Raw genomic sequence first — 26,740 nt, forward strand, 5'->3', positions numbered from 1 at the left:
TCTCAATAAGAAGACTGGGAGAAAAACAAATGGCAAAAAAGAGCAGTAGGCACAGCTATGACGCAGAGAGAACAGGAGTGTGGCTTTGCTCATTTGAGGCACAAATTCAAAAGGGTAGAAAAAAATCCAGCTTATCTGCCGAAGTCTTTTAATTGCATTTTTCAGGACAATGACTTAAACCACACATCATCTTTCTGGAACATAAGTGAAATTTTCTGGTGCTCTGAACAAGTGATTTCAAGCACTGAAAATATATGGATTCTAACCCTATTTCATACCCTTTCTGAATCATGACACAAAGTAACTGATGACTTCAATCACACTGCAACACTGATTTTCCCCCTGGATCAATATAAAACATTTCTAGATTAGGTTTTTGGTGCTAGGAAGAATTTCATCACTATCAATCTTATTGACTGACAGCTTAAAGTACTTGTATATGAAGAATCCTAGATTTATCTTTAAACAAAAGTTTCCATGTGCACATATGAACTGAACTCCAAACAATCCATACTGCCAGATGGGTCACAAAAAATGGGAAAGAAAGGAGACAACAGAGCTATGAAGGGAGAGGGAGTGAGAACTCAAGAAGGGTCCTGAAGGCAAGAGTTCCTGGGCAGAAGCAGTGCAGAGTGCCGAGAGCACAACTGCAAGAATATTTTGCTTAAATACAGCCCAGAGCCATGAATATACAACTGGAGACTCAGCAGATGTGCACTCTTAAACAGCAAATATGTCACTTGCTGCTCTTATTTTAGCGAGGAGACTTCACCTCAAATTATAGATTGAAATCTAAACCATAAGACTATTTTAAAATGCAATTCAAATGTTGCACAGTATATACTGGACACAGTATTTATCTGCCATATTTATATAGCAACCTCCCCCTCAAGCTTCCTTAAGCATTTCACAATCATTTATTTGCAGTACTGCACAAATATGATCACTGCTAGGGTGGCTTCCAGAATAACCAGAGCACAGGACATCCCTCAGCAATTAACAAAAAAGCCATTGCACATTAGTGTGGGTGAGCATTACGTTACAGCCCAGCTCCCCCTGATTGTATTCAAGGACCTTACCCACATTCTACACTTTTGTAAGAAAACCAAATTTTTTCTACAAACCGTTTCACCACACAGCTCCAAGCAGCTCCCAGGACTGGTTCAGCCTGTGCACTGCATAAGCCAGAAGAGCTGATAAACACTTGGCATATGATTAAGGCTGTTTCCATGCATATTCACAGCCAGGGTGAGCTACATGTGTTTAACAATGCTTAGATTTTGGCACTTCTCCATTTTCTATGTCTTTGCAATCTCAGTAGATCCATCGTAGCTGGTCTGTGTCCATGTTTGTGACAGATGTTTGCTCTGTCTGCACTGAGTGACCTTAGGTGCCTAAACCTCAGTGTGATGCAGGAAAACCAAAGTTAGAAGCACAAACTCCTTATATAGTAAAGGGAGAAAAACAACTGCCTCCCGGAAAGGAGTGATTTCATAGACCTAGGGTGATGACCTAAAGTGGATGTTGTGAAAACCTCCCTAAAGTAGCAAGTTTTTCCTATTTATTCTAAATATATATCTTTTTCCCCTCGGCAGTGCCAAAGGTCTGCTGAATTCACACAGATTTAATCAACACAAAAGGAACAGATGGTGGGAGGCCAGTGTTCAAGCATGTCTGGTTGTGTAAAACAGCACACACCTCCAGTGTGTACATGAGGAAGCTTTGTGTGTGAAAGGGAGATGAATAAGAATTCATCTGAAAAAAAAGGGACACAATGGATATCATACAGGAAGTTTATAATGAGCAATTGAGACTGGGTCCTCAGGACAGAGTGCCACTGGTCACATATGTGGCCCAAAAGCCCACGCTGATAGGAATAGCTGCAGCCAGGCTGCTCCAGCCAGGAGCCACTTTGGAACATATGGCAAAACAAATGAGTCAATGCAATCTGCTCATTCTGCTGCTTCCCCTAAATATTGCTGTACCGACTTCCTCTGCTTTTTGCCTTATTACCCCACTCCTAACTAAGAGCATGGCAAACACCTGCAGGGATGGCAGTGCCCTACAGGATTCCCAGCACTCCAGGCTGCTCTGGAGATTCTCAGACTGTTCCACAGATCAGCTCGAGATGTTTGCACATATCTTGTGCCTGACTCCTGGGAGAGAAAGGAAGAGAGGGGAAAGCTGGAAGGTTTATGCTGTTTGCACCTTTTTCTTTCTCACAGGCAAAAATGGATGCATTCTCCCAGTACATCTCTGGATTTCACACCAGGCACCCCAGCTCCCAACCAGCATCACTTACTTTTAAACTCTGTGAGGCTCACAACAAGCAGAAATTTTACCATGTAAACCTCTATTTGCATCCTTCAGCTTTCTAAAACATCTACCTTCAGGGCTATCATCTCCTGAGTCAAAAATCTCAGCAAACAATGGAAGGTTTGGGCTTTTTATGTTGAATTTTTTTTTCCTTTTATAGATGTGGCTGTACAAATAAATAAGCAAACACACTATCAAGCAGTGACATCCGAGACATCAGTGTTGCCACAACTCATCCATCTATCGTAAGTCTTGCCATGTTTATTATTTTAAGAGCCACAGATTTCCCCCAGAATCAGACTGTACAGACTATAAAAAAACTCTAGTCTGTTGTTTTCTAAAATTAACTTCTCCTAATGGTAAATGGAAGATGTTTGAAAACTTGAACTTTTAAAACTGAGACAGCAGGGAGTAAAAAACATATTCTAAGGTTTTCATTTAGGGCTGTTCTGTAAAGCTTAGGCTTTAAAAACAAATCTAACCATTTCTGGGGATCTCAACTACACATACGCAGGCTGACAGACTGCTCTTGGTTTCATTGAGGCTCTTTTCCTGGTCCTGTCAGTAACCTGCTATGTAACCTTGGGTTACTCTCTCTTCTCTGTGCTCTGCCTTCTCTTTTCTCTCTTCCTTCTTTGTCACTGTTTGGGTCACTAATCCTTTGGGTCCCTTTGAAGCTCTAAACATGTTGTAAGTAGTCTATTAAAACAATGGGACTGCTAACAAAGACCATTTATACATATAGTAGTATTATAAATAAAATAATACCTAGATTTAACAAATGGAGTTTTGTGTATGTATGAAAATACATTAAAACCACTGAAAGCTTGTTATTTATCTGTATCTTCTGCAACTACACACTACTGTTTTCCTTTGACATTTCCATTGCCAGCTTCTGTTTCTTATCTACAGAGATGCATCCTGTGGGGCACAGTACCATGTCACAGTGCAGCTCCAGGTTTAGGTCTCCTTTATTAGTGTGAAGTCGCACATATCCCTTCTTCTTCACATACTGGTACCTCACAACATCATCTTCAATAGCAGCTGTAGCAAAGGAAAAGACAAACAATTAGCTCTCTGGAAGCTTACTCACTGATCTCTAGAAATCATCAGAAAACAATTCACAGATTCCCCTGTCTGACCTCTTCCCCTGGGTACTGGGTCTTCAGGGATTGTACCCTGCAATTTATCTACAATAACTTCATATTAATCTCTGTGCAAAACACTTTCCAGTATAGAAAACCACCAACTCCTTGAGAACCAAAAATATAATCCATATTTTAAATCAGAGAAGCATTCAGTATTACAAACTATAATTTTCAAGTAATGTCTACCAACCACAAACTTTACTTTGAAACCAAATTTTTTCTTGTCAGTCTTGGAAGCCAAGCAGGTAGTCATCAGTCAACCACAAACTGCTGACATGCAGAGACCTACCCGGTTCTGAAAACAAATGAAGCTGCTGCTGGACATTTCTGGAAAGTCAAACCAAAGGATCAATCTAGGATGTTTCCATTTCCATTTTGTCAAAATGTCCAGTTAGTCAGATACTTTCAATACTTAAAGAGTCACCTGCAAATCACTGTAATACACCAAGTAAAGGAACTGAACTTGGGAAACACAGTATTCAATCTTTGCCTAAGTATATGATGTCTGAATTTTAGTGCCCAAAGCCAGACCTCCCTCTTTAACTGGAAATACTAATCACTCAGCTATTAAATCAATATCCAAATTAAATAAATTTTTTACATTTATGTTTAGGCTGGAGAATAAAAGGAAAACTTTATTGTACTAAAATGCATTTTCATGTTACCTGGAAAAGTAGTGAATCAAAAGTTATCACCACAAAACTTGTTGTCCTTCTAACCAATACTGAAGCAGACCAAAAAGGTGGGCAAGACTTTGTATGCTATCTGAGGGAAGATTATACTTCATTCCTAACTTACATAAGGGAATATCTCACTTTGTGGTCCCCAGGCATAAAAAATGTCCCATTAATTTCCATTCAACAAAAGTAACTGCCATTCAAAGCCAAAGCTAATTCATAATTGCTCCTTTATTTTCAGAATGAGCTCACTGGAAAGTAAGTCTGTATCTGCTTAGGGAATACATTTCCATGGCATTGGTACTGACCAATCATCAGTGCATTCCTTCAGTCCTAATCAATGTGTGTGTGCCAAGGAGCACACTTGAAAATGGAAGGGAGGGAGGGGCTCTGGTACCTGCTTCGTGAGTAGTTTCAGGCACCATTGCAGTGGAGGTGAAGGAAGCACTTACAGCTCCAGTGGAATAGTGAGCCTGTTTGCAGAGGAAAAAGCACATGAAAAAGGCATTAGATCTTAGAATTTATCTCCTAAAGATACTATATAAGCACTAGAAAACACAAATGTCATCCTTCTGAGGGCAAACTTTCTGCTCCAGCTCCTACTGACAGAAGCAAATATCCAGAGCAGCAATAATTCTCCATCTGCTACCCCAACATGTGCTCTGATGAAACTGGAGTTAAGGCTGTTTATGAGCTGAGCCAAAGGGGCTTAATGTTTCCACTACAGTTTAATACATCACTATGCAAAGATTCTATTATGAGAATTTATTTGTATGTCCACAGGTGGAGATAGGAAAGGAGCACTGCTGGCAAGACATCTGTAAAAGTCTCCAGTGTTGCTGAGTGAGTGGAAGGAAACCAGTGAAGCACAGAGATAGCACAGGGGAGAGCAAAGCACCCCCTCCCACACAGGGCCCCTCTGTGAGCACAGGCTCTGTCCCACGGCTCCCACTGTCTATTTTGAGCCCTGTAATTCTTCTGCAGAAAGGAAATGTTAACGTCACACATGGATTTTGGAGTAAATTACAAAGATCTAATAAACCCTGAGACAGGTTTAGCAGCTTTGCAGAAATGCCTGTAAAGAATCCAGGCCAGCCCAGTGCTCATTCCTCAAGGTTTCACTGCACCCTAAGGAAGTTACAGCCATGCCCATCCACCTCATCAGCTGCCCATCCCACTCCCCAGCATGTGAGAGCTCACCATTGTCTCTCCCCTCCTCTTCTTCTCCCTACATTTTTTTATTATAACACAACAATGCCCTGAAAAAGGAGCAAATGTGATCCTCCTTCTTGGTCACACACATCCCCTAATCCATCCCTAAGCCTGCTCACTAAGAGCTGTAATCAAAGCAAGTAGGCACACACATCCCAGAATTATTAAAGGGGAGAAGAATACTCTGTCTTGCCCATTACAAACAGCCTTTGATGTAGGAAATCTAGATGTAGATGAATTATTTCTCTTGAGAACCATGAACACAGAGTAACATGCACCTGGAAGAGCATCCTTTAAAATATTCCACTAAAATCCTGCATTCCAGTGGAAAAAGAAATGGAGAAACAGCTGTGGATGATTTATGTATTTGCCCACACCAGAAATGATTCACTTGCACTGCCCTCAAGGTGTGCTCCCTCTGCCAATAACCGCAGGAAGCAATGATAAACAAATTCAAAGTGAGAGATTACAACCTGGGAAAAAGGTTCTGCCAACATACACATCATAACCACATCATAAGGATTCTTCTTCTTATTGTGCTCCAGTTCTCAAATGTGTGGGTTCATTTACAATGATTTAACAAACAGAAACTCACTGACACATACAATGCTGTTCTAAGGAATCCCAATATGATTCTCAGATTTTCATCTATGACAAATTTCCATGTGACAGAAGACAGAAGGAGCAGTGTCTGGTTATGCTGCAATACGGCCCCTAAGCTGAAAAACACCTATTACCATTCTTGAAGAAGTCAGTCAGTGCCAAACTACAAATTAAGTCAACTTACTGCATTCAGCTTATCCACTTTCTTCTTTTCAGGAGCCTTCATAGTAGCTGCTAAAATATCATCGCCTTTGAATTCCTTATAAAGCTCCAGTAAAGTCTCTCGGGTCTCTGTGTTTGTATTTTTCAAATAGTAAGATGGATCTAATTTTGCTTTTTCTTCATCTAGGTAAGACAAAGTTAAATCATTTCAGAGCTAAAAGAAACACTGTATTTTGTTCTCCTTCAGTTTATTACATATCTAATCACACAAAACTCTGCCAGGTATTAATTCTATTTTTTTAAAAAACAGAAAGGCCTACTTACTATATTTATTCCTGCAGACAGTGACAAATAGCAACACTTATGACACTGTAACTCGAAATATAGCACAATAAATGCCAATATGATGTACATGAAAAGAAAAAAATAATTAATCCAATTACTGTAAAAATTTATTTGAAACCATGAGAAATTACCTAAGTCCATTCAAGCCTTGGGAAACTTTTATAGAACAATAAAGACAAAATATAGTTGGATACAATATAGATTTCTGTTCTTCATCTTCTCACTGAATGGCCAGGTCTATGATGCAAAAATCCCAGGACCAGATCTTTCATGTGATACTGGAAGAGGAGGCTGCTGGACTGGACTGTAGAATTTGATTTATTTAGTTTTTAATTTTATTTTTTTAATTTTTAAAAGTTTCACTTGTTCTCTATCTTGATATGCCTACTATTTGCTAGATATTATATATGCCATTTCTGAGATAATACCCACTTATTCTGAGCAAGTAAATAGAAAGAGATGCTTGCTTGCAGAACAGTAGATAAGAAAACCAAAAAACCCCCCAAAAAACAGATATGAGCACAATAAGACCCAGAGAAACACACTTTGGTTAGAATTAGCAATCAGACCTCATTAGAAACAGGTCTATAGGAACCCACAAGGGCAAAGGAGAGAATTTTTTTCCTTCAGCAGTTTAATATTAGCAGATATTACTAAGCATTTAGCTATCAATAAATTACAAAATAAATGAGAATCAAGTGTCTAGGATATCTAGAAAAAAAGCATTGTATTTTTCACCAAAACCATAATTTTGGGATTATTTGAGAAAAATCTTACTTGGTAGATGCCCATTGTTCTCAAGACAGAAGGATGGGCAGTACATTACTGATAAATATGAAGGAGGTCTAGCAGAGGAGTGTGAGAAGAGGCAGGTTCCCTTGTCTTGGTTCTGGTACGAGGCTAACAGGCCTTCTCACTTCTCTCATGTACCCACTCACTCTGAAAGGGCATGGAAAGCTTTCCCTGTTTGCACAGCACTCAACAGAGACAGTTAATGAGTTCTCAAAGAATCATGTCTTTGCTTCAAAATATGTTTACACTTTTTGATGTGCAAGGGACAGATTCCACAAGTTATTCATGTTTCCAAGAAGCTTTCCAAGCACCAGCCATTGAGGGATGTCCAACCAGAAAACAGAGCCAATGCCACATTTGGGCTGGGGTTTTCTCAGCCCACCTTCATCTCATGCTTACCTGGATCAACTACTTTTATGTTGTTCTTAACGTGAAAGAAGTTTGAGACGTTGAACTTATCCAGGTTTGTTGGATCCTGAAAACAATAATTGAAAAAAGAAATGTCAGAGAGCTTGGTGGGCACCAGTTCCTTGCAACAGACTAGTCTGAAGGGCAGATACCACCATAATAAAAGAACAGGGGGACACAGAACAACTTCCATACTCTCCAAACCATAGAAAGATAAAAAAATACAAAGTCATCAACCCCAACCAACATCAGCAATGAACCTGTTCACACAGACTCTTGTATTCCTGATTCTGCAAAGCAAGAGTCACCACACATTGAGAAGGGGGACAACCCATGCACCTACTCCAAAACAGGTTTCCCTCTGTCAGTGGAAAAAACCCTCACAAATAGTTCCTCAAGTTGAAACTTGAGTATCATCTTACACAGGACACCTGGGACATATTTATTCCTCCCTCTAAAATACAGCATCATGATACACCAGGAGAAGTTTGATTAGAATTAGTGTGGATTAGAATTAGCATGCTAAGTGTGAGAGCAGTGCAGTGAACGTTAAGTTAAGCACAAGACACCATTCGCTTCTACCCCCCCAAGAGCAGAAACACATCTGACCAGTCCAACCTGTGCTGCAGAAGACACAACCCATTTCCTCACTGATGAGTCCTACAACACGAGAGACACATTTTTTGAAGGTAGGACTACGTAAATTTTAGAAGTGTGCCCAGTCTTTAGACATATCACTTCAGGAAGAAAACTGCCTAAACACTAATAGTTAGGCTGCCAAGCTCCTCTCATTGCATCCCTGACAGCTACTGGGCACAGAACCAGAGCAGTCTGAACGAGAAGCTGCAGGGATGGGCAGATGGATGTACCCACACCATCAAAGCCTCAAGCTCCTGGTCAGAGAAAGGCCAGGCTCGTGGTGATGTTCCCAATCCTGTTAAGATTAAGAACTAGAGTTCAAAGACTTAAATAAGTTCTGTGTAAGTGCACAAAATCAAAACAGAAGATGAACCATGAAGAGTAACTCGGCCTACTTTTGTTTGTCTTAGCATGTCTAAAAATATGCATTCAAATCACCATGGTTGGCAGTCTCAGGGCTTTTCTTACTAAGGTTACAAACCATAAACTCCTGTTTAGCAAATCACTAGCACAGATAAAGACTTCAAAGGGTTGCTAACTATCATGACTATTAAAAGTCTCATATTTAATGTTTTCCAGAAAGCTAAACTCTGAAAACTATTAATTTCAAGTTTTATTCCACTTGTTTTTTTCCTGTCATTTTCTGGTTTTACCTACTTAGGGAAACAGTTTAAACTCTGTTAATCTTAAGCACCATACACACAACTCGCCAAAAAGCAGGTTAAACCCAGCAGTTTAAACCGTGTGATTTCTTGGAGGCCTGATCCCTCTCCTACCATGTGGTTGGCCGTGCTGGATCCCTCATTACTCTCAGGGCTGTCACCTTCACATGTGACCACGTCCCACTTCTTTAGCAGCTCCTCTGCACACCTATTGGCACAGGGTTGGCCCTCCCAGAGCCCTCACCCACAATTGTGAGGAAATCTGCTCTGACCTTCTGTCGCACACAGAGCAAAGAGGAATGGCTGGGGAGTGAAATATCAATTAACAGTGTGTGGCTCACCCACCTCCAGCTCTGCTCATCAGCTCTGCTTCCTGCCACAAATGTCAGCGCTGTTTAACAGCTTGTTGGGAACCACGTCTTGTCCACAACTGATTGGGTTATACAGAAACAATAAAAGTGACATATGGAAGCACATAACAGTATGAGCCTTTCATTTTTCCCTTTAACAGGAGCAAACCTGGTAGCATTTATCCACACCCTTTTTTCTTTTCTTCTTTTTGCCCCTCCACTTCTGCAGTGCAAAGAAGATGCATTTTTTAGCATGGATCTACTAGGGAAGACTCTCTGCAGGCTGCCAGCAGAGCACTGTGCCTGCTACCACTGGCACAACAGGGCTTGGCTGCAATTCATCCTGCAGAGAGGAACACACCACGTCTGCTCTGCTGTACCTGAGCACTGCCATGGAGGAGACCCACACTTCTCATTAAATCCCCTGCCAGCACACAGCTCAGCAATAGCTTACTCCAGAGCAGGAGTAATTTCTGCTGGATCCTCACAAATCTGAGTTTGTCCCTTGTTTGTGAACAGTGCAGGATGACAAATTGACAGGGCACTAAAGGGGAAATTGTTCTTCGCTGCTCTGAACACTTCCTACCAAATGGGATGTGAAAGCAGGGGATTGCAGCATTCTCACTTTGCTCTCCTCAGGACCTCTCGCACTTGCTGGGATGGGAAGAAGTCCATAGCACTGTCAGAGTCCACCCCTGTGTCCAGCAAAGCACTACCTGACCCTGCTCCTCTCTCCATCCTGAGCTGGGGCAGACACCTGCTTCAGCCTGCCCACTCTTACATGAGGGAATCCAGATTATACTGATTTATGTGCTTGCTATGAAGGTCCACGTCATTACACAAAGAATAATTTGTAAAATACACGATTGAAACACACAAGGAATTCAGTCACACTAATTAATAATAAATTATTACCAGACTGTTGACCAGACTTTGTCATAAAGATTAAATGCTGGACAGCAGACATTGAGATCTAGCATTTAACTACACCCCCTAAAAAATTTACTTAGAAGATAACTTCAAATTAGGTTAAACAAAACTGTTTCAACACTGTGCTGAATCCTACCTTGAAAACAATTGCAAAGTGTTATGATGAACAGCAATGTACCAGAATGAGAAAAAGAAAAGGGAGGTAAGAACAACATCAGCTTTGCCATCACAGATCCCCCGTCCCCAGATCTCCAAGTGCTTGACACCCTCCCTTACCACTGACTACAGCTAAGAAACCTCACAGTTCTGAGCTGCCTGGCAGCACACCCAGGGCATTTGCAAGGGATGCTGAATCAGGCTGAGCTGGTCATCTTTCAAGGTAAAGAATATAACTGGGTTTAAATTTACGAGAAATACAGATAACACACAACAGCAATATTCCATTTAAAAGAGATATGAACTGGTAGAGATGGGAGAAAAATTATATGAAATAATTATAAACCGTAAGGAAAGAGAAACTTGGACAATGTAAGACCTACACTGCAGAAGATGGAAAGTTTGACTTGAGTTTGTGGCAAGATCACAAAGCTAAGAAATGGAAATTTCGACTTTAAGGTAAAGAGCTAAAGTATCCAGTCACACTAGGAGTGCTGGTGTCCAGGAAGGGCATCATATGGAACGATGTCACATGTATTTCTGGCATTATCAGCAAGACATTAAACGAGAATCCATGGCCTCTTTTGCCTGAATAACTGCACTCCAGTTCTGGTAATCCATCTCACACCCCAGGGTCTGGTGTTACTCGTTACCTCCTGCCCTGCATGGCTGGATAATATCACCATATGCTGATGAAAAACTGCCACACTACCCCAGGACATTTGCATTTCAACAGGGGAAAAAGCAATTTCTGTATGTGGATGTGTAGGAAGCACTGAGGACTCCTTTGCAAAGACAAGAACATCATAGATGTAAGACAGTATTATTAACAACTAAAGTTGTGCTTTTGCTTTTTTTAGTTTCAAATTAAAAAAAATTGCCTTTTTTAACAAGTAAACTTTATAGCAATAGGACACAAAATTCAAAGCTACCAGCTGAGGTGGTGCTTAGCAGAAAACACAACAGGGAAGGATTATGATTGGTGTTTGAATAACGTTTAGCACCGAGAACAGAAAAATAATATTATGCAATTATGTCTCCTTTGAAAAAAAAATTTTTTTTGGTTTTTTTTAATTATATATATTAGGACAGAGAAGCCAAGTTTGAGGTCAATTGCTATTGTGGTAAAAGAACACCCCTAGCAGCTGTAGGAATTCCCTTTATGTATCAATAAGGAAAAACCTGATGATACAAATAATCTGTAAACATACATTGTTTATATTTCCCATTTATCATGTTGTATTTCACTACCAAACACAGGTAGGTACCTCATCTGTTTCCTAGGACATTCAGAGTCAGCCTCTGGAAATGCTAATTTCTACTGCTAACCACACTATTACAGACAGCCCTATTCAGCTGATATTTGCAAAGCAAAGAAGGTTTTTCTAGCAACTTCCTTTGTATCTCCTTTTCTGCCAAACAGCAGGGTCAGTGATACCAACTCACTCCCAGTTGCAGCTCTCTTGGATACCACAGTGCTCAATTCACATGGGGGAATGGGAAAACAACAAAGGGATGAATTTCAACCCAGAACCAAGAGGTTTTTAAGAGAAGCAGGATTTGGGACAGAGCTCTGGTGAAACACAGAAACACAGCAGATTGCAGTCATGAACTCTGGCTAAGGAACAGAGCCACAGGTGGCAGAGCTTGGCAGTGGGGAGCCACCACGCTGCCTGCAGGGTTGTCAACAAGAGAGCCTGGTACAGCAGACATCAGGCTGGCTTTCAATAATTTATGTGAAGGAAATACCAGGAGAAAATAACAACACATTTCTGTATCACACACACTCAAGCAGTTTTAGTGCCCACACTAGTCATGCCACTGCAGGTTGAATCCTGGCCTCAAGAAAGCAAGTCAGAGTAGGGCAGCATTTGAACAGGAGAAATCAAGTTACATATGCAAGTTTGCAGTGGGTGATGTGCAGTGCAGGAAATGGTTCTTAATTCTCCTTCAACACCCTGAAGCCATTTTAGTCTGTTTGTTGAAAACTCTTCTTGAAAAAAAGAATTAAAAACCAATTTGGTGAAGGTCAAACTTTATCTGGTCATACAGATGGTCAAATCTCTTCCAGTCCCATTCCAAGATGGGACATCTGCTATTTCTAAACTTATTTAGGAAGAGTATAGCACTGCAGAAGTTAACAACAACCCCTAATGAACTGTTTCCTTCAGAGGAACAAATCTACTCACACATTACTGATGCCACCTTAACATGGCACCAGTGTGAGAGGGGCAGGCAGTGCATGGTCGTGCCCTCCTGGCACCCAATGCCCCAGTGACTGCCCAGCTACCAGAATATACTTGGTTTGTGCCAACAGTTATTCCTCTGAGTGAGACAGAAACATGTCAAGAACACAATGAAGATGAAAAGTAGTGATAAAAACCCACACAGGGAATAACTAAACTGCTAGCTGCTGCCCTTTGAGACTTAGGGGACTAGAGCATCTGTGAAAAATCAAGGCTAGGCAAGTAAGAAGAACACACTCTTTATACATACATTCAATTCCAACCCTATAAAACACACAAAAATACTTTTTAGTGACTGCACATTTCAATTATTTGTTCAAAATAACTTCATTTTCCATACTGCTGCCCAGACACATTTTTAGCCACTCATGTTGTCCTTTTTCATATTTCCAAATCCATTACCACCCCTGCAGTTACACTGAAATGACATTCTGTTGGGAGCTTTCAGTCTGAAAAAGATCTTCCATTTTTTGCTTCCATTGGATTAAAAACATTTTACTTCGTTGCATTAGCTTGAACAGCAACAAGCCCAAAGGAACACAGTAAAAATATTTAAAAGCATGCTGTGAAGCACTGGGGAGTAGGGAAGAAGGGCTACACTTAATTTAAATTTAGACATAAATGAAAAATATTTTTCTATTTGAATTAGACTGTATTAGTCTTGGTTAGTGGCAATGAACTGTTCATGAGATGCATACTAACTCGTGATTTCTATAATAATGATCTTGGAATTCTTTTTCCCCTGTTTTCAAATCATGCAAGCTTAAAAGTGCCTGCTTTTAAACTAAAGTTTTAGAACTTCTGATACTAAACTTCATCTGTAAATAACTGTCTTTTACAGTCTGAAGTTTATAATGTTGTTTTAATTTCGTTTTTAATTCTTTTAAAATTAGTAAAAGACCAACACTGGTATTAATTAAGAAGAAAAACATTCTGAACAAGCATTTAGAGAAAATACTCTGATTTGTTGCTTATTTTACTCTCCTTTAGAGAAACACCCTATAGAAAATGCTTTTCTGAAGCTTTGACTCTTTTAGACATCTTCAAAAGAGTGAGATGGACAATCAACTTCAGTCTTAAAGTAACATGTCAACTTCCTAAAAGTTTAAACACTTCACATTCTAACCCACGTTTCTGTTGATGCCACAGACCATGTAGGACACCTCACTACTCTTCCTGTTACATGGCTTCGCTGTAGCTCACCTGGACAACAAAGAAAATACAGCAGAGTTTCTCTGTTCAAGCATTCTAGTTTTCTGCTAGAACAGTGGAATAGCAACCTTTCACCTGCTGCAAAAAATCTGGTTTTATATGGAGCTGTGTGGTACAACAGGTAACAGGGAGCAAAGTTTACCTGCAGTGTCACAATGTCCTGGCGAGTGAAGGGCTCGTCTGTCAGGAGGTCCTTGTAGCTCTTTGGTTTTATGTTCAGCTGCTCGACTGCCTAACAGCCAGGCAAAGACACTGACATTAAAAATGGGATTCTCATGTGTAAATATTACAGTAAATATGTGCTATCAATAAACTCTTACAGTACAAATCATAAAGAAACAATTTCACCTCATTCGCAACTGGCAGATGCAATATTTTCACTATGTGCTTCAACAAACAAGAGGCTTTTGTCTCTCATCCCTACAGAACTTGACAGTTTTGTGTGGCTTGATGAATTTTTTTTAAAAAGAATCTTGCAGTTTCCATTCCATAGTTATGCCTGCCATTTAAATCAAATTAATCATAAATGTACTGCCAAAATAAGAAAGATCTTGCTTTCGGTTTTCTAAGCTCTTATCTGCAAAAAAATCTCAGAATCTGTCTTATTCACCCAAATGTCCTGTGTCCTCCTCAGGTGACAGTGATAATATTTTTCTAGTACCTCTAGAAGTCCCTAAATTAATTCCTTGCTTATAACAACCCAAGAAATGCTTTTGCTTCACGTGGTGCCACATGGGACACAGACTCTCTTGGCACAGCTCCTTCAGGAAGCCCAGGCCCGTAAATTACAGCAAACAGAGCAATAGTTCTGCAGTACTGACAAGGGTTTAACAGAGACCACTCTAAAACTCACCCCTGCCTTTTAACCACAGCAATCAAAGCTCTGTGCTTCTAGAAGGAACAGAGAATACTTTCTATTTTAACCCAATCTGGACTGCTCTCACAGCTGGAATGAAGACAGTTCAGTTACATCTGAGCAAGTTTTCAAAAAGCCTTTCCTTGATTGCAATGGTTTCAGTTTGTTCCTCTCTCAGTGTCTGAAAGTCCCTCCAGAATTCAAAAAGCAGATGTTTCAGTGTTCAGACTTTTTACAACTTTGGATATGGATTCATTAATTGAAGGATTCATTTGCTATTGGAAAATAAGTAAACATTGCTTTTACAGTAAGGATTATGCAAAGATAAAATTCCACTTGGGTTCACAGAAATGTTCACAAAATTCAAATGCAAATGCGGTTCAAGTGTCTACTAAGGCATTCTCTCTGCTATTCCCCCAGCTCCACCTAAAATAGTCTTTTTTATTCATTATGATATGAGTAGAAATTAGGCAATTTGTATTTTGTTGATGACAGCAGAAAGAAGACAACAGAAAACTTGTCTTTTAATTCAACTGAGGAGCATATAAAAGCTACTCATATTGATTTACAAGATTCAGTGCATGCAGATTAACTTCAAAAAAGGTTTTAAAAACATAATTAATTCATATTCTAAGGTTGTTCCTATTTTGATAGCAAAGGTTGGACAACAATTTGTGAAGTTGGTTCACCTCTTTAATTTCCCTGGCAGTAAAATAAGAATAAAATCTACCTGTCTTTCTAAAACATTCTGTGATCTTGAATGAAATGCATCAAGTACAAAATATTAATAATAAAATGCAAGAGAACCTACCTCATAGGCAAATACATTTCCAGTAGTCTTGATGGCCACAATATGGGAGTTATTGGTGAATACAGTGAATAGCACTGGACAGTGGTACTTGCCTGAAGAAGGTAAAAAAGTTTAAATTTCACATGAAGATTTGGAACTGTTTGGAATAGCTAATTTCTCTTATCTCTGTGGAGAATATTTACATTAATTTTTAATATGAAGTGTAACTTCAGTGTATTTAATGGCTTTTCAACAACATTTTGATTCTCCAGTGGCAGATAAAGAGCTAGAAAAAGTAACACTTCAGAGAACTATAAAACAAGCAAGTTTTGAAATCCATTGCCTTCAATCCCCCAAGGCAGAAGTTTGTCTGACTTGGTTGACATCTGAGCAGTACCAGCCCAGAACTGCTGTTGTTGTAACCAAAGACCTACTGATGACATGAGCCTGTCCCCTGCACCATGGCCAGTGCTCTGGAACACTCTTGTTCCCAGGAATAAAAGTTTACCTTCTATCCTACAGAAAAGTTCCCAGCAGCTGATGTGCTTTTAGGAGAGGGGAGCATTTGTATTCAACTATGGCAAGCAGAATGACATTAAATTTGAACACGTTACTCAAAAGGAACCCAGTTTCTGCTCTAATCAAGCTGTGAATTTTCCCAGGAGGGTCAGCATAAATATTAAGCATGTCAACAGCAAGCAAACTGATGGGGGGCAATGTAGGAGGAAAAAGAAAAATGTCTGGATGATCTCAGCAGAAAGCAATTAGAAAAAGATTATTAATACTTGATCAGTTTGCTAGACCTGGGGGTTTGGGTGAGATTTTTGAAATAAGTTGGGCCTATTTGGCTCTTTTATTCCTAATTACCACTTGAAAATCCAAAGCAGCAGGGAGGCCAGAACAGGCTGCTGACAGCACCTGCAGACAGGAGACAAACACCCCCAGAGATGTACCAGGAGACACCCACAGAGAGCCAGAGGCAGCTCTGAGCCCAGCACGAGGTAAAGCTGAGCCTGGCTCTGCTCGTGCCACCAGAGCTGAAGGAAAGGCACTGCCACCAGGGACTGACACTGAGAGGGAGGTTAGAAAGGGATTTTTGGAAGTGGCCTCAGGGTATGGCCCAACTGATGGACACAGCAAGACACTGGTACAATGTGAGGGCTCGCTCCAGCTGCATAACAAAGAGCAAAGGCCCATGTTCTCAGTTCTAGCAAAAGCAAAACTACCTGTTGATCTGGATAGAAGGCACTCAGAGGGATCGTTAAATAAAATAAATTGCAATACCCAAAGATCTTTTATATCATACAGGTGTGAACAGAGAAGACCCTCACATGTAGCAACCATCCTACATGCTAAGATTTAAAGAAAAGTTTGCTGATGGACAGAAATACAACATGTTAATTTTCCTCTTTAGTTGCATTTTCCCTTGATCAATTAATGCCACAGAGTGCACCCTCTTAAGGAAAAGGCTTCTGGCTGGCAGTCGTCATTCCACACCAGCATTATGAACTGGACTCCTTTAAGGAAAGCACAATATCACAGTATTTTTCGAAAACTTTGGCCACAGAAATTATTGATCAATTTTTAACACCCTGCTCTTGAGACAGATGGAACACAAGGTGCAGAAGAAATCCATCAGCTACAGAAAAAGTTTGTAGTCCATGGACTTTGGTAAGATAAGGAGACAGACACTTCAGAATTTTATTCCCACCTAATCTTTGCCACTCTCATTTCAAAGAAATCATTATCTGCTCTGTAGCAGATGAATTCATCTCCACTCTTCTCTTTTGTTCCCAGCATCCTCTCTTAGATGGTAGATTTTTTATCTTGCAGAAATAAAACTTGAGGCTGCTGTCTTGTGTGCTTCTACTCATAAAATCCCACATGTTCATTTAAGTCTAATCCCTTTTATAAACAAAAACCTGTTCAAAACCAAGTGAACAGCAAATATTGCCATAGGCAAGTTAGAAATAAGATAACATTACAGAAATTTGGCCTTTTCTGATTCTTTCCTTAAAGTAAACAGCACCTTGCTGCAGTAGCAGCTCTAGTAAAGTGAAATTGCTGAATAATTTACAGCTCCCCAGTGTAAAGAAAAACAGAAATTGAACTTTAAAGGTAAACATATCACTCATGAGAAGTTATTCTACTAAAAAAATAAAAACCATGATAGAGAACAAAAACTATATAACTTTACCATGAGTAAGATAAACTAGAATTTATTAAAGCATTCATTAAGGAAAAAAACCCAAAAGACAACAAAACACCATCACAGAAAATGACTGCACTTACCTTCACTGTTTTTAGCAAAATTCAGCTTTATAAGTGATTTGGCATCTAGTTTCTAAAGAAAATGAAGCATTAAAAAGATTAATCACAACAGAATGTAACTAAGGAAATAAAAGGAAACTGTAACATCACTGTTAGGATTTTCATAGTACATAATTTATTAATAATATTTTGTAAGTTGTCTGAATCATCAGAACCCTGGGAATTGAAGTCACAGACAGCCCACCAAAACAAGACTCCCAGAACCTGAGAACTGGGATACATTTGTTTTCAGGGCTGTATTTGACACAGTACAGTGCCAACCACAGGGAATAAACTGAAGAAGTTGCACTGTGTCTTAGCACAAACTGAAAGGGGGCTTTGCACGGAAAGCTAAGAGGCAAAGATCACTGCTGCCTGTCAGAAGGGGCAATTCAGCTGGGACCAAACCATAAAGCCACCAAACCATTTTGGCAATCAAGCTTGACGCCTTTTCTGAAATAACTGTAATTTTCCTTTTAGTCAGGAAATGTGCAGCAGAGCCCACATGATAACTAGCAATAGTGAAGAGAAATGGAGCACAGGTTCTCTGGAGAAGCATTTGAGGTCATGAAGGGAGTCCCAGGAGAGATTTTCAGCCACTTAATCCCCAGGTAACAACTCCATGGAAGAGGGAACTGAGATGGCAGCTGAGGTTGGGATAATCTCCAGCTCTAGAGCAGACACTGCAAACTAAGGTAGTTCCTGCTCTCCCACCTTCATCTGAAGGATCTCGGTGGCATTTTCTGCTGCCCTCTCTCTGCAAAGGTTTTCTGACACGGGCAGGGAAGAACTATTGGGCTGGCAAACATTTCTGGATGATCAGGCTGCTCCCTCCCTAAAACACGAAAGCTGCAAACACACCCAAAATAATAGTGAGTCTTCAGTAACATGACAGGGCAGGCCCACGTATGCCAGTCATTCCATAGGGTCACTGTGTGATCTGGGCACAGCACTGGCATGGCAGGGCATCCCACAGGGCATCCCACAGCACAGGCAGTGCTCCACTGGGGCACTCAACTGCAGACAAACGTCCAGCCCAGCAAGCTCAAGCTGAGCCAGGATCTAAGACCTATAAAAAACAAACCCTTTGATTGTATCAGTCAGAAACTGCCAGAGACACTTTCACTGCCAAACTGATCATTAAAAGCACACACAGCACAGGCTGTTTAAAAGAAAGAATCGGTTTTCTTCTCAAAATATGCACCTGAAGAGATTAGGGAGGTTTTTATACCACAGACAGCTCTTTGTAAACAACTCTGAGTGGAGATCTGTCAGCCAGGGGCCAACACTGCTGCTCCAGTCATTGTGGTAAAGAGTGGTAACAAGATCACCTGAAACTAAGTCAGTGGGCTTTTTGTGCCTAATCAAAATCCATACTCTTAGCTCCATGTACACATCATGACAGCTGGACTCCTTCCTTTAGAGGAACGCACTTCTCAAACTGCTCTCAACCAACTGGCAGGCTCATGTGCTGCCAGAAGGGTAACCATCTCTCTAATTTATTAGCAGGAAGAGCAATGAGGGCTAGTAGGAATAAGATGGGAAGGGAAAAAAGAGGCAAGGCTAGGTTATATTTAATTGTGTGGTGGAAGACCAGTGCTGCTGCTTTTCCTTAAGTGAATTCTCAAAAAAAACCCAAAACACTCCAGTTATCTGCTCCCTTCTAGGGTACCAAGGACAGCAAAGGCAATGGCAGCTTCTGAAATGACTAAGTGAATGCAGAGCTTTATTCATTTATTTATCTTCTTACATGAACAAAATTATCACAGAAGTACTAGGGGAACAGTAGAGTTGCCAAAATGAACATCTGATCCTGGACAGATCTGTTCAACCTAAATAACTATTAACACAAAGCAGCATCCATCTGTGCATGTGTTGTGCAACAGCCCAAAATTCATGTTTCAGAAAAAGTTTCTTTAGAAATACAACCCCTGGAAACACTGATAATTTGAAGGAAGGTCCTTAAACTGCCTTCTTGGCAGCCCTGAGCTATGCCCAAAACATATGAGCAGATCATCTTCAAACAAAAATGGAAACAGTTCCCTAAGAAACAGTTTAGCATGACTGAAGATTCAGATTTAGACCTTGACAGAAATTTAGCAGAAAAGAGACTAAACTGCCATGCAGACTTCCAGGGCACCAAAAGCTGCAGTGTACTGTTTCATCTGGCAACGTAGGATGTATCATTAGAAGTGCTGTCAAGCCCTTGGACTCTGACTCCATACCCAGGGAAATCATACAGTATTTCAGGTCACATCTTTCCACAATAGAGAAAAATGCTATTTTTCAGCATCAGTTACTCATGGTGCATCAGCTGCTCGTGCTGGATCTGCTCCCCACTGAGACCAGCACTTACACGACAACAGTAAATAAAAAAATGGATTGTCAAGGAGGAGTTGAGGTCTGCACACTGCCTGGAGTCTGCTTCCAGTGAAATGCTGCATGACTACTATAAACTTTGATTGCTGCAGACTGGCCTCCCAACAGGCCCATGTTGAAGAAGTGACCTTGGCCTGTCAACTCACACCCTTTGGAGCAGCTCTGTGCTTTGGCCTGTGTGGCAAGGCAAGAGGGGGATTCAGTGTTTGGCCAAAGGAAATCTTTGGAGCCCCAGAACAGGTGATGATCTGCTACAAAGGACTGCTCAGTGCCCAAGACCAACTGCAGGATCTCACAACTACCCACAGAGCAGCTGCAGAGGAGGGAGTCCACACCCCAGGACTGCCGGGAGGTCCAGTTGTGGAAGATCTACACACTCCACAGGAAAGGATGAAAGAACATGATACAGGCAACATGTGTAATATTATTTTTTTTCCTCTCAAGTTCTTCATTTCACATGAAAATAGGATTATCTTGTGTGTGTGTGAATCTCCTTTTATTTATTCTCCATCAAAAGTCAGAGCTTTCCAAGCACCATCACACAGTTTGTTGCCATGGAAATGACCATTATGCCACAAACCGGCGCCGGCCCTCACGGGGAGAGACAGCAGGAATGAATGAATCCCAAAATGAGCTAAAGTGCTTGTCTTCATGTATTTCTTAATAATGTATAAGAGAGTAAAAATATAGCATACACAGCTCAAGTTCAAAACTATTTCCAACCTGAGTTTCCCTGACACACACCTACCATCCAGTTTCAGCTACCCTCCAGTGAAGAAAGCAAGGAAAAATAAAGTGTTTATTAAAAACACTTGATCTAATCAAAATTCTAAATTCTTAATGAACATAAAAGGCCACAAGCATCTGCCACTTTCCCTAAGCAGAAATAAGAGCTGCATATTCACTTCTAAAAATATTTTATGCAGAAATACTGGAAAGCAGACGCATTTCACAGCACGTAGTGCCAGCTGCTCCACAGCAAGGAAGGGCTAAAAAAAAACCAAATGCAAACCGTGTGAGCTCTTCTCTCAGCTGACTCCTCTCTCCCAGGCACACTTCCACGAAGGCAGCCAAGGCTACGTTTGGCCATGACCTACTTTCCTGCAGCAGCGAGGAGCCCCAGCACCCTGCACACTGTCATCTGTCAGCTGACAGCGCTGGCTCCTGCGGGATCCCAAAGGGCAGCATCTCCATGGATGCCCACCCCAGGTCAGTGGGGCACTGTGGCAGCTCGTGGGTGGAACACGCCGATTGTTTGCAATGAAATCCCTCCCTGTCACCGCTGTTGTGTCCCATGAAGAATGACCTACAATCCCCACACATCAATTAGTTACACTCTCTGAACCTCTCTGGTCTGTGGCTGCATATTCTTCTTGTTAATGAGGCTCTGGCCCGGTGGGATCCACAGCAGCCTGAAAAGCCACCTCTGCTCACACGTGGGCAGAGCTGGGATGGGTGGGAAGAGTTGTGTTCAGCACAGACAGACCTTCCTGCTCTACAACAGCAACTGAGGAAGTGCTGAAATGTTCAGCACCCTGATGGGACACACCGAATGGCCTCTGCCAGGAACACACAAAAATCCAAGGAAGCTCTCAGGGGGAAAAATTAATGTGTCATGTCTCAACTGGTTGACAAAAATCACTCAGAGCTGGCATGGCCATTTGGTAGGTTTTCATCCCACCAAAACAAGCAATACAGAGTTACCTCTGTAAAGAGAAGAGAAAGCCAGAACTACTGACTGATACTGAAACCCAGTGTGGCCTACCAAGTACCAAATTTAGCTTAACAACAGCAAATGAATTTCACATTACATTCTTTGGATCCTTTAAAGATGAGACCTGTTACACATAATTTTGTATACAACTTCCCAATTTAAGAAGCCCTTTTACAATTTTCCCTGCTATAAAATCTTACAAAAATATGGAGATATGAATTGAACAATTAGTATTGGAATAACTCCATGTATAATGTAACTTATTTCAGATCTTGCAAATGGATTTAGTGAGGATAAAGGGTATTGAGAATCCTCAAGTCTGCACATTAGGGTATGTGACTGCAGCACTGCTTTAACAAGATAAGCCATCTTCATGTAGTTTAATACTTCATGAAAAATTTGGGGTCAGAGCCAAGAGGCCGAACAGTCTCACAATTCAAGGTATTGTTTCTATGTTCAGTTCAACAGTAAAAATGCTTGATGTGTATCATGTGGACAACTGCCTCCCAAATGCTAAAGAGCCACCCTCAATTCCTGTTCTGGGATGAAGCTGCTGTTTAACTGCAGTTTTCATGCACTGCTAAACTAATATGGAAATGGTCACAAAAGATCCTTCATTATGCACTTCCAGACCACTGTATTTACATATTTAAAAGTTAATTAAACTGACACCATATGGTCACCAAAGCCTTGTCCAGAGAATCATAAAGATATGCTTGATAACACACATGGCTCACAGAGAACAGCAATAATGTTGCTCTATCAAAGAGCACATTAACAGAAATTACCATGAGAAAAAGATGTATAGTTGCACGTGCAAGATCAAACCTGCAGCCTCAATGCAGTCAGAAGTCAGAGACCCACAGCCAAATATGACACGGTTCAAGGAAAATAAAGCTTTGCAGAAGCACCAAAACTCCAGTCCCCGATTATAGTGAAAAACAGGCAAGTAAGGATCTGTGGGAAACCTCATGCTGCATCTCATTTAAGGCTAGAGCACTTCACAGCTGCTAGTTTTTCAAGTGTCACAGCCACAAAATCCCATCCAATGTGCACACTTTCACCAAAGACAGAAAAGGAAAAGAAGAGACCACCTGTTCAGTCTGTAAAACCTAGATGTAAATGCTTTTTTGCTGTAAGGGATACAATGCATTAGAAATAATGCCAGACTCATGTATCTGCCTGTGTCCAGAGGTGGGTTACTGGATCAAACACTGCCCACCACCACCACAGGCCCCAGGAGCAAGGCATGAAGGAGGCACAGCAGCTCGGCCAGTGACTCAGGACACTGGAGGGTTTTAAATGTCTCTTTTTGATAAAGCACTTGAACAGTGAGTACAGGCAAATCTTATCTTCTTCATCCTCACTGCTTCCCAAAGATACAGGGAATTGAAAAAGAAATCCTCTTTTCAGAACAGATAAAGACTAACTCTTAGTGGTGCTGAGTACACTGCTCTAAAACACACAGATCCAACTCCAGAAGAACAACAACCAACTGTCCATGTTTGTCAGTAACAAACGAGAATGGGAAATCTTCAGAAAAGCCAACAAAAGAGAAGTCATCTTTCAGGATACCAGCCTCAGTGGGACCTTCATCCCCTTGACCCTCCAGTGTTTTATGACCATTTTCAATTATGACACATGGTTTCCTGGTCACTCCTCAGGGCAGGAATGATGTCCTCATATGTTTCTATCCAAGAGCCTTGAAAATTTACGGTCACTAGTCAAATATTAACTCATTTAGACTGTTGACTAAAAGCTAATGATTTCTTAGGCAAATGAGGTAAGATGGCACAGCTCAGTTCTGCACACTGAAGAGTTCATCCCGTTCAAAGTGGGTTCTGGGCACCTGAGCAGAGCCTGTGCTGCTGCCCCAGACAGAAACACCCCTGCAGGGAGATGCTGCACGAGGATGCTGCAACCACCCCTGGCTGAGAGGCTGCTACTGGCCACAGGAACACAGGCAGCAACACCAACTGGAAACAAAACAAAACAAAAAAAGAGAGAATAGGAAGGAACACTGCTCATCCTGGCTAACTCTTATTTGTAAATAAGTACCTGCTTCTGAAATGACCCAGCTTATCAAGAAAAAATGCAATAAATTACCATTTTCTCAAAGCATCCTTCCATCTAAATGGATACACTGAAACTGTTTTCAGTCTTATGCTATCACATGTAATATATCAAAGTATTATCAAAGTATTTCAGGAAGAGATTAGAAAATTTTCCTACCACTGTACCAGGTACTCACACAGCAATTACTGTGTATGATTAAGATTAACTCTGTTCAAAGAAGACATATTAAAATTTAACAGATGGGGAGAAGGGCAACTGTGACCATTTAGGGTATGAAGAACTTAAAGGCACGAAAACATCTGACAGGAAAATACAAGTCTCAACAAGAAAATGCCAAACACAGAGCTGTAAACACCAACAGAGAGAAGGGCAATTCAGGCACAAATACAAACCAGACTAAGTTGGTCAACCCCAAAATTTACAGAGGATATCTATCAGATAAGAAACCATCAGAAGAACCTCTCAGCAGTCAGAGCAGGCAGAAAGCAAACAGCAGCTCAAGGCAGAGCATGCAGTTTGCAAAGCAGACTGTGAGAGAGCCGAGGACCCCAGACAATCTTCCACTTTTCTGTTCCTGATCATTTCACCTTTCTTTCTGCAACACATGAAAACCAAGCTGGATTTGTCTGAATCATTTTTCAGAAGCAAAGTTTTCCTTGGTTTTATTTCTGTAAGCTTTGTTCTGTGCTCTGTAATAATGTATTACTCACCCAGAACAGAACTGTATTCCCATCCCCCACTGAAACTTTTTTTACAAATAAACAAAAAAAATAACTCACTTCAAATGTACAAGAAAAAATATGGTAAGTTTAACAAAAGGGAAAAAAGGGGGCAATTGACATTTAAATTTAAGCAGTATCTGAAGACCTGACTGAGTTGCATTAGACAAATTAAGAAACATACTTTAAATTTCAAAGCTGAAGATGTGCCGACTTCTTCTGGCATGTATGTGAAAAGCATTCTCTAGAGAAGAATTAAAATTCTCATTTATACATCACTCCTATTACATCCAAATGATACCTGAAGTTACTGATCCACCTAAACGATCACTCATATCCAAAGCCCCAGGGAGAAAATGCAGCAGAGACTACTTGGATTTCAGGTGCTGTGTTCTGGTGTTGAGATAACAAACAGTGAAAGAGGAATGTGACTCACTCCTGGATTTTTCAACATAATGAAAAATATCTCAACTGGTCAAACTATTTTGCTCTTAATTAGACAGTCCCAGCATTCTAGATATGGAAAACTGATGTGGAAATAGCCTGCCTGTGGAAGGCTGCACAGCATTTTCTTCTCAACATTTTGTATCTAGAGAAAGGATAAAAAAGCTCAAAGTAAGAACAATCTCTTTGGAAACAGTAAGTGAATAAAATTTTCAAGAGAAAAAGAGGAAAAATCATAAGGAATATGTGACTCCTGCTGCAATGTGCCATTTTTAGATCATCAGAATCCTAAGGTAACATTACCACCATGTTGCAGAAAGGTCCAGACAAGCACCCTGAAAATGCATCCCAGTGAACATTATCTGCAGCTATTACATTTTCCTGACAATGTACACTGCTCCACTGGGTCACCTTCAAACCACAGGCTCGTTGATGACATCCATTATTTGCCACTCATTATCTAGAAACACACCTGGAATAACACAATGAAAGCAGCAATCTGCAGTAAATTACTGCACAGGCCAGGGTTGATTAGGCCAAGGAGGGCCTCATGAAACCTGAGCTTGTCCTCTTCCCAGTTCAGGCCCCAGATCTGCTCCACTCAGCTCAGGGCTGGATGAGTTTTGTCTGTGGTTGTGACCTCAACACCTGTGACTCCTCAGTGTGTGAAGTTCATCCAACCACCCACAGGAATCCATTCCTGAAACACACGGGCCCTGCACTGATCATTTGATACAAGTGGAGAGCAATTTGTAGTGAACCATAAAGCCCTGGCTGGAACTTAAACTGCCCTTTAGCACCTGCTACTACTGTCCTTGCTGTTTCCCACACTGCTCACACACTGCACTTTCTTTACTCACAGTATTGCCAAAGTAGGAAAAATACCTAATCCCTCTTTCTCATTATGTTCACTCCTCGGGTGAAGAAATTATTATCAATGCTTTCTATTTCTCTATCTATGCTTTCAGAATACATACATGGTAAAAACACTTTTATGTTTAAGGAAGTTTCACCTTTGCTCCAATTTCTGCATCCTTTTCAGGCAGGATTTCCCTTATTTAGACAGCCAAAGACTTTTTTAAGTACATTAAAAAAAGGGCTGTAAGGTTGTTTGTTCCTTTTTAAAGTGGGATTAATAAATTCAGCAGTAAAAGAAATCTCCATATCCTCTTCATCAAAGCAGGTCAGCAAGCTTCACTGCAAGACCAGCAACCGATTTCTGAGACTGACTGCAGTCTAGTTGATCAAATGGAAAAGAAACCATGCTTGCACAATAAAATGAGGTAACAACCACCATCAGCATTTGGGAGAGCAATTAGCTACTAATATATTTAAGAAATGCATTTGAGAATGATTTTCCAAAGTTTTGAAATAACAGATTTGGTTGCAATTTTTTCTTTTGAGGGTAAAAAGCTATTGGTTTTGAAAGTGCCTGTAACTATTCAGGCAAGCATCATCTCACCAACCTCACTTCAAACCAATGCTGAAGAGGGTCCCTGCTGCAGGCCTGGTGAGCAGCACTGGGGGCAGGAGTGCCCATGGCAGGGACCTGCTGCAGGTACTGCAGCTCCAGGCTCTGCTGCTCCCACTGCAG

At 40.8% G+C, this 26,740-nt stretch overlaps 1 protein-coding gene across 2 annotated transcripts in view; it reads right to left on the reverse strand.

The window, feature by feature from the left end:
* Positions 1-26,740, reverse strand: part of PPIL2 (peptidylprolyl isomerase like 2) — a 64,414-nt gene that overhangs the window by 31,415 nt on the left and 6,259 nt on the right. Inside the window, exons 1-8 of one of the 2 annotated variants that reach the window (XM_027652018.1) lie at positions 18,529-18,549; positions 17,797-17,848; positions 15,526-15,617; positions 14,001-14,090; positions 7,655-7,730; positions 6,141-6,301; positions 4,539-4,614; positions 3,254-3,360 (exon numbers count right to left, since the gene is read on the reverse strand). In XM_027652018.1, the coding sequence (XP_027507819.1) occupies positions 3,254-3,360; positions 4,539-4,614; positions 6,141-6,301; positions 7,655-7,730; positions 14,001-14,090; positions 15,526-15,617; positions 17,797-17,848; positions 18,529-18,534 (660 nt within the window). In that variant the 5' untranslated portion in view covers positions 18,535-18,549. Of the gene's footprint in view, positions 1-3,253; positions 3,361-4,538; positions 4,615-6,140; positions 6,302-7,654; positions 7,731-14,000; positions 14,091-15,525; positions 15,618-17,796; positions 17,849-18,528; positions 18,550-26,740 lie in introns of those variants that run through there. The other variant, XM_027652017.1, reaches the window with a different exon arrangement.

Source organism: Corapipo altera, unplaced genomic scaffold (assembly GCF_003945725.1).
Source record: "Corapipo altera isolate COAL_440 unplaced genomic scaffold, ASM394572v1 67, whole genome shotgun sequence".
NCBI lineage: Eukaryota > Metazoa > Chordata > Aves > Passeriformes > Pipridae > Corapipo > Corapipo altera.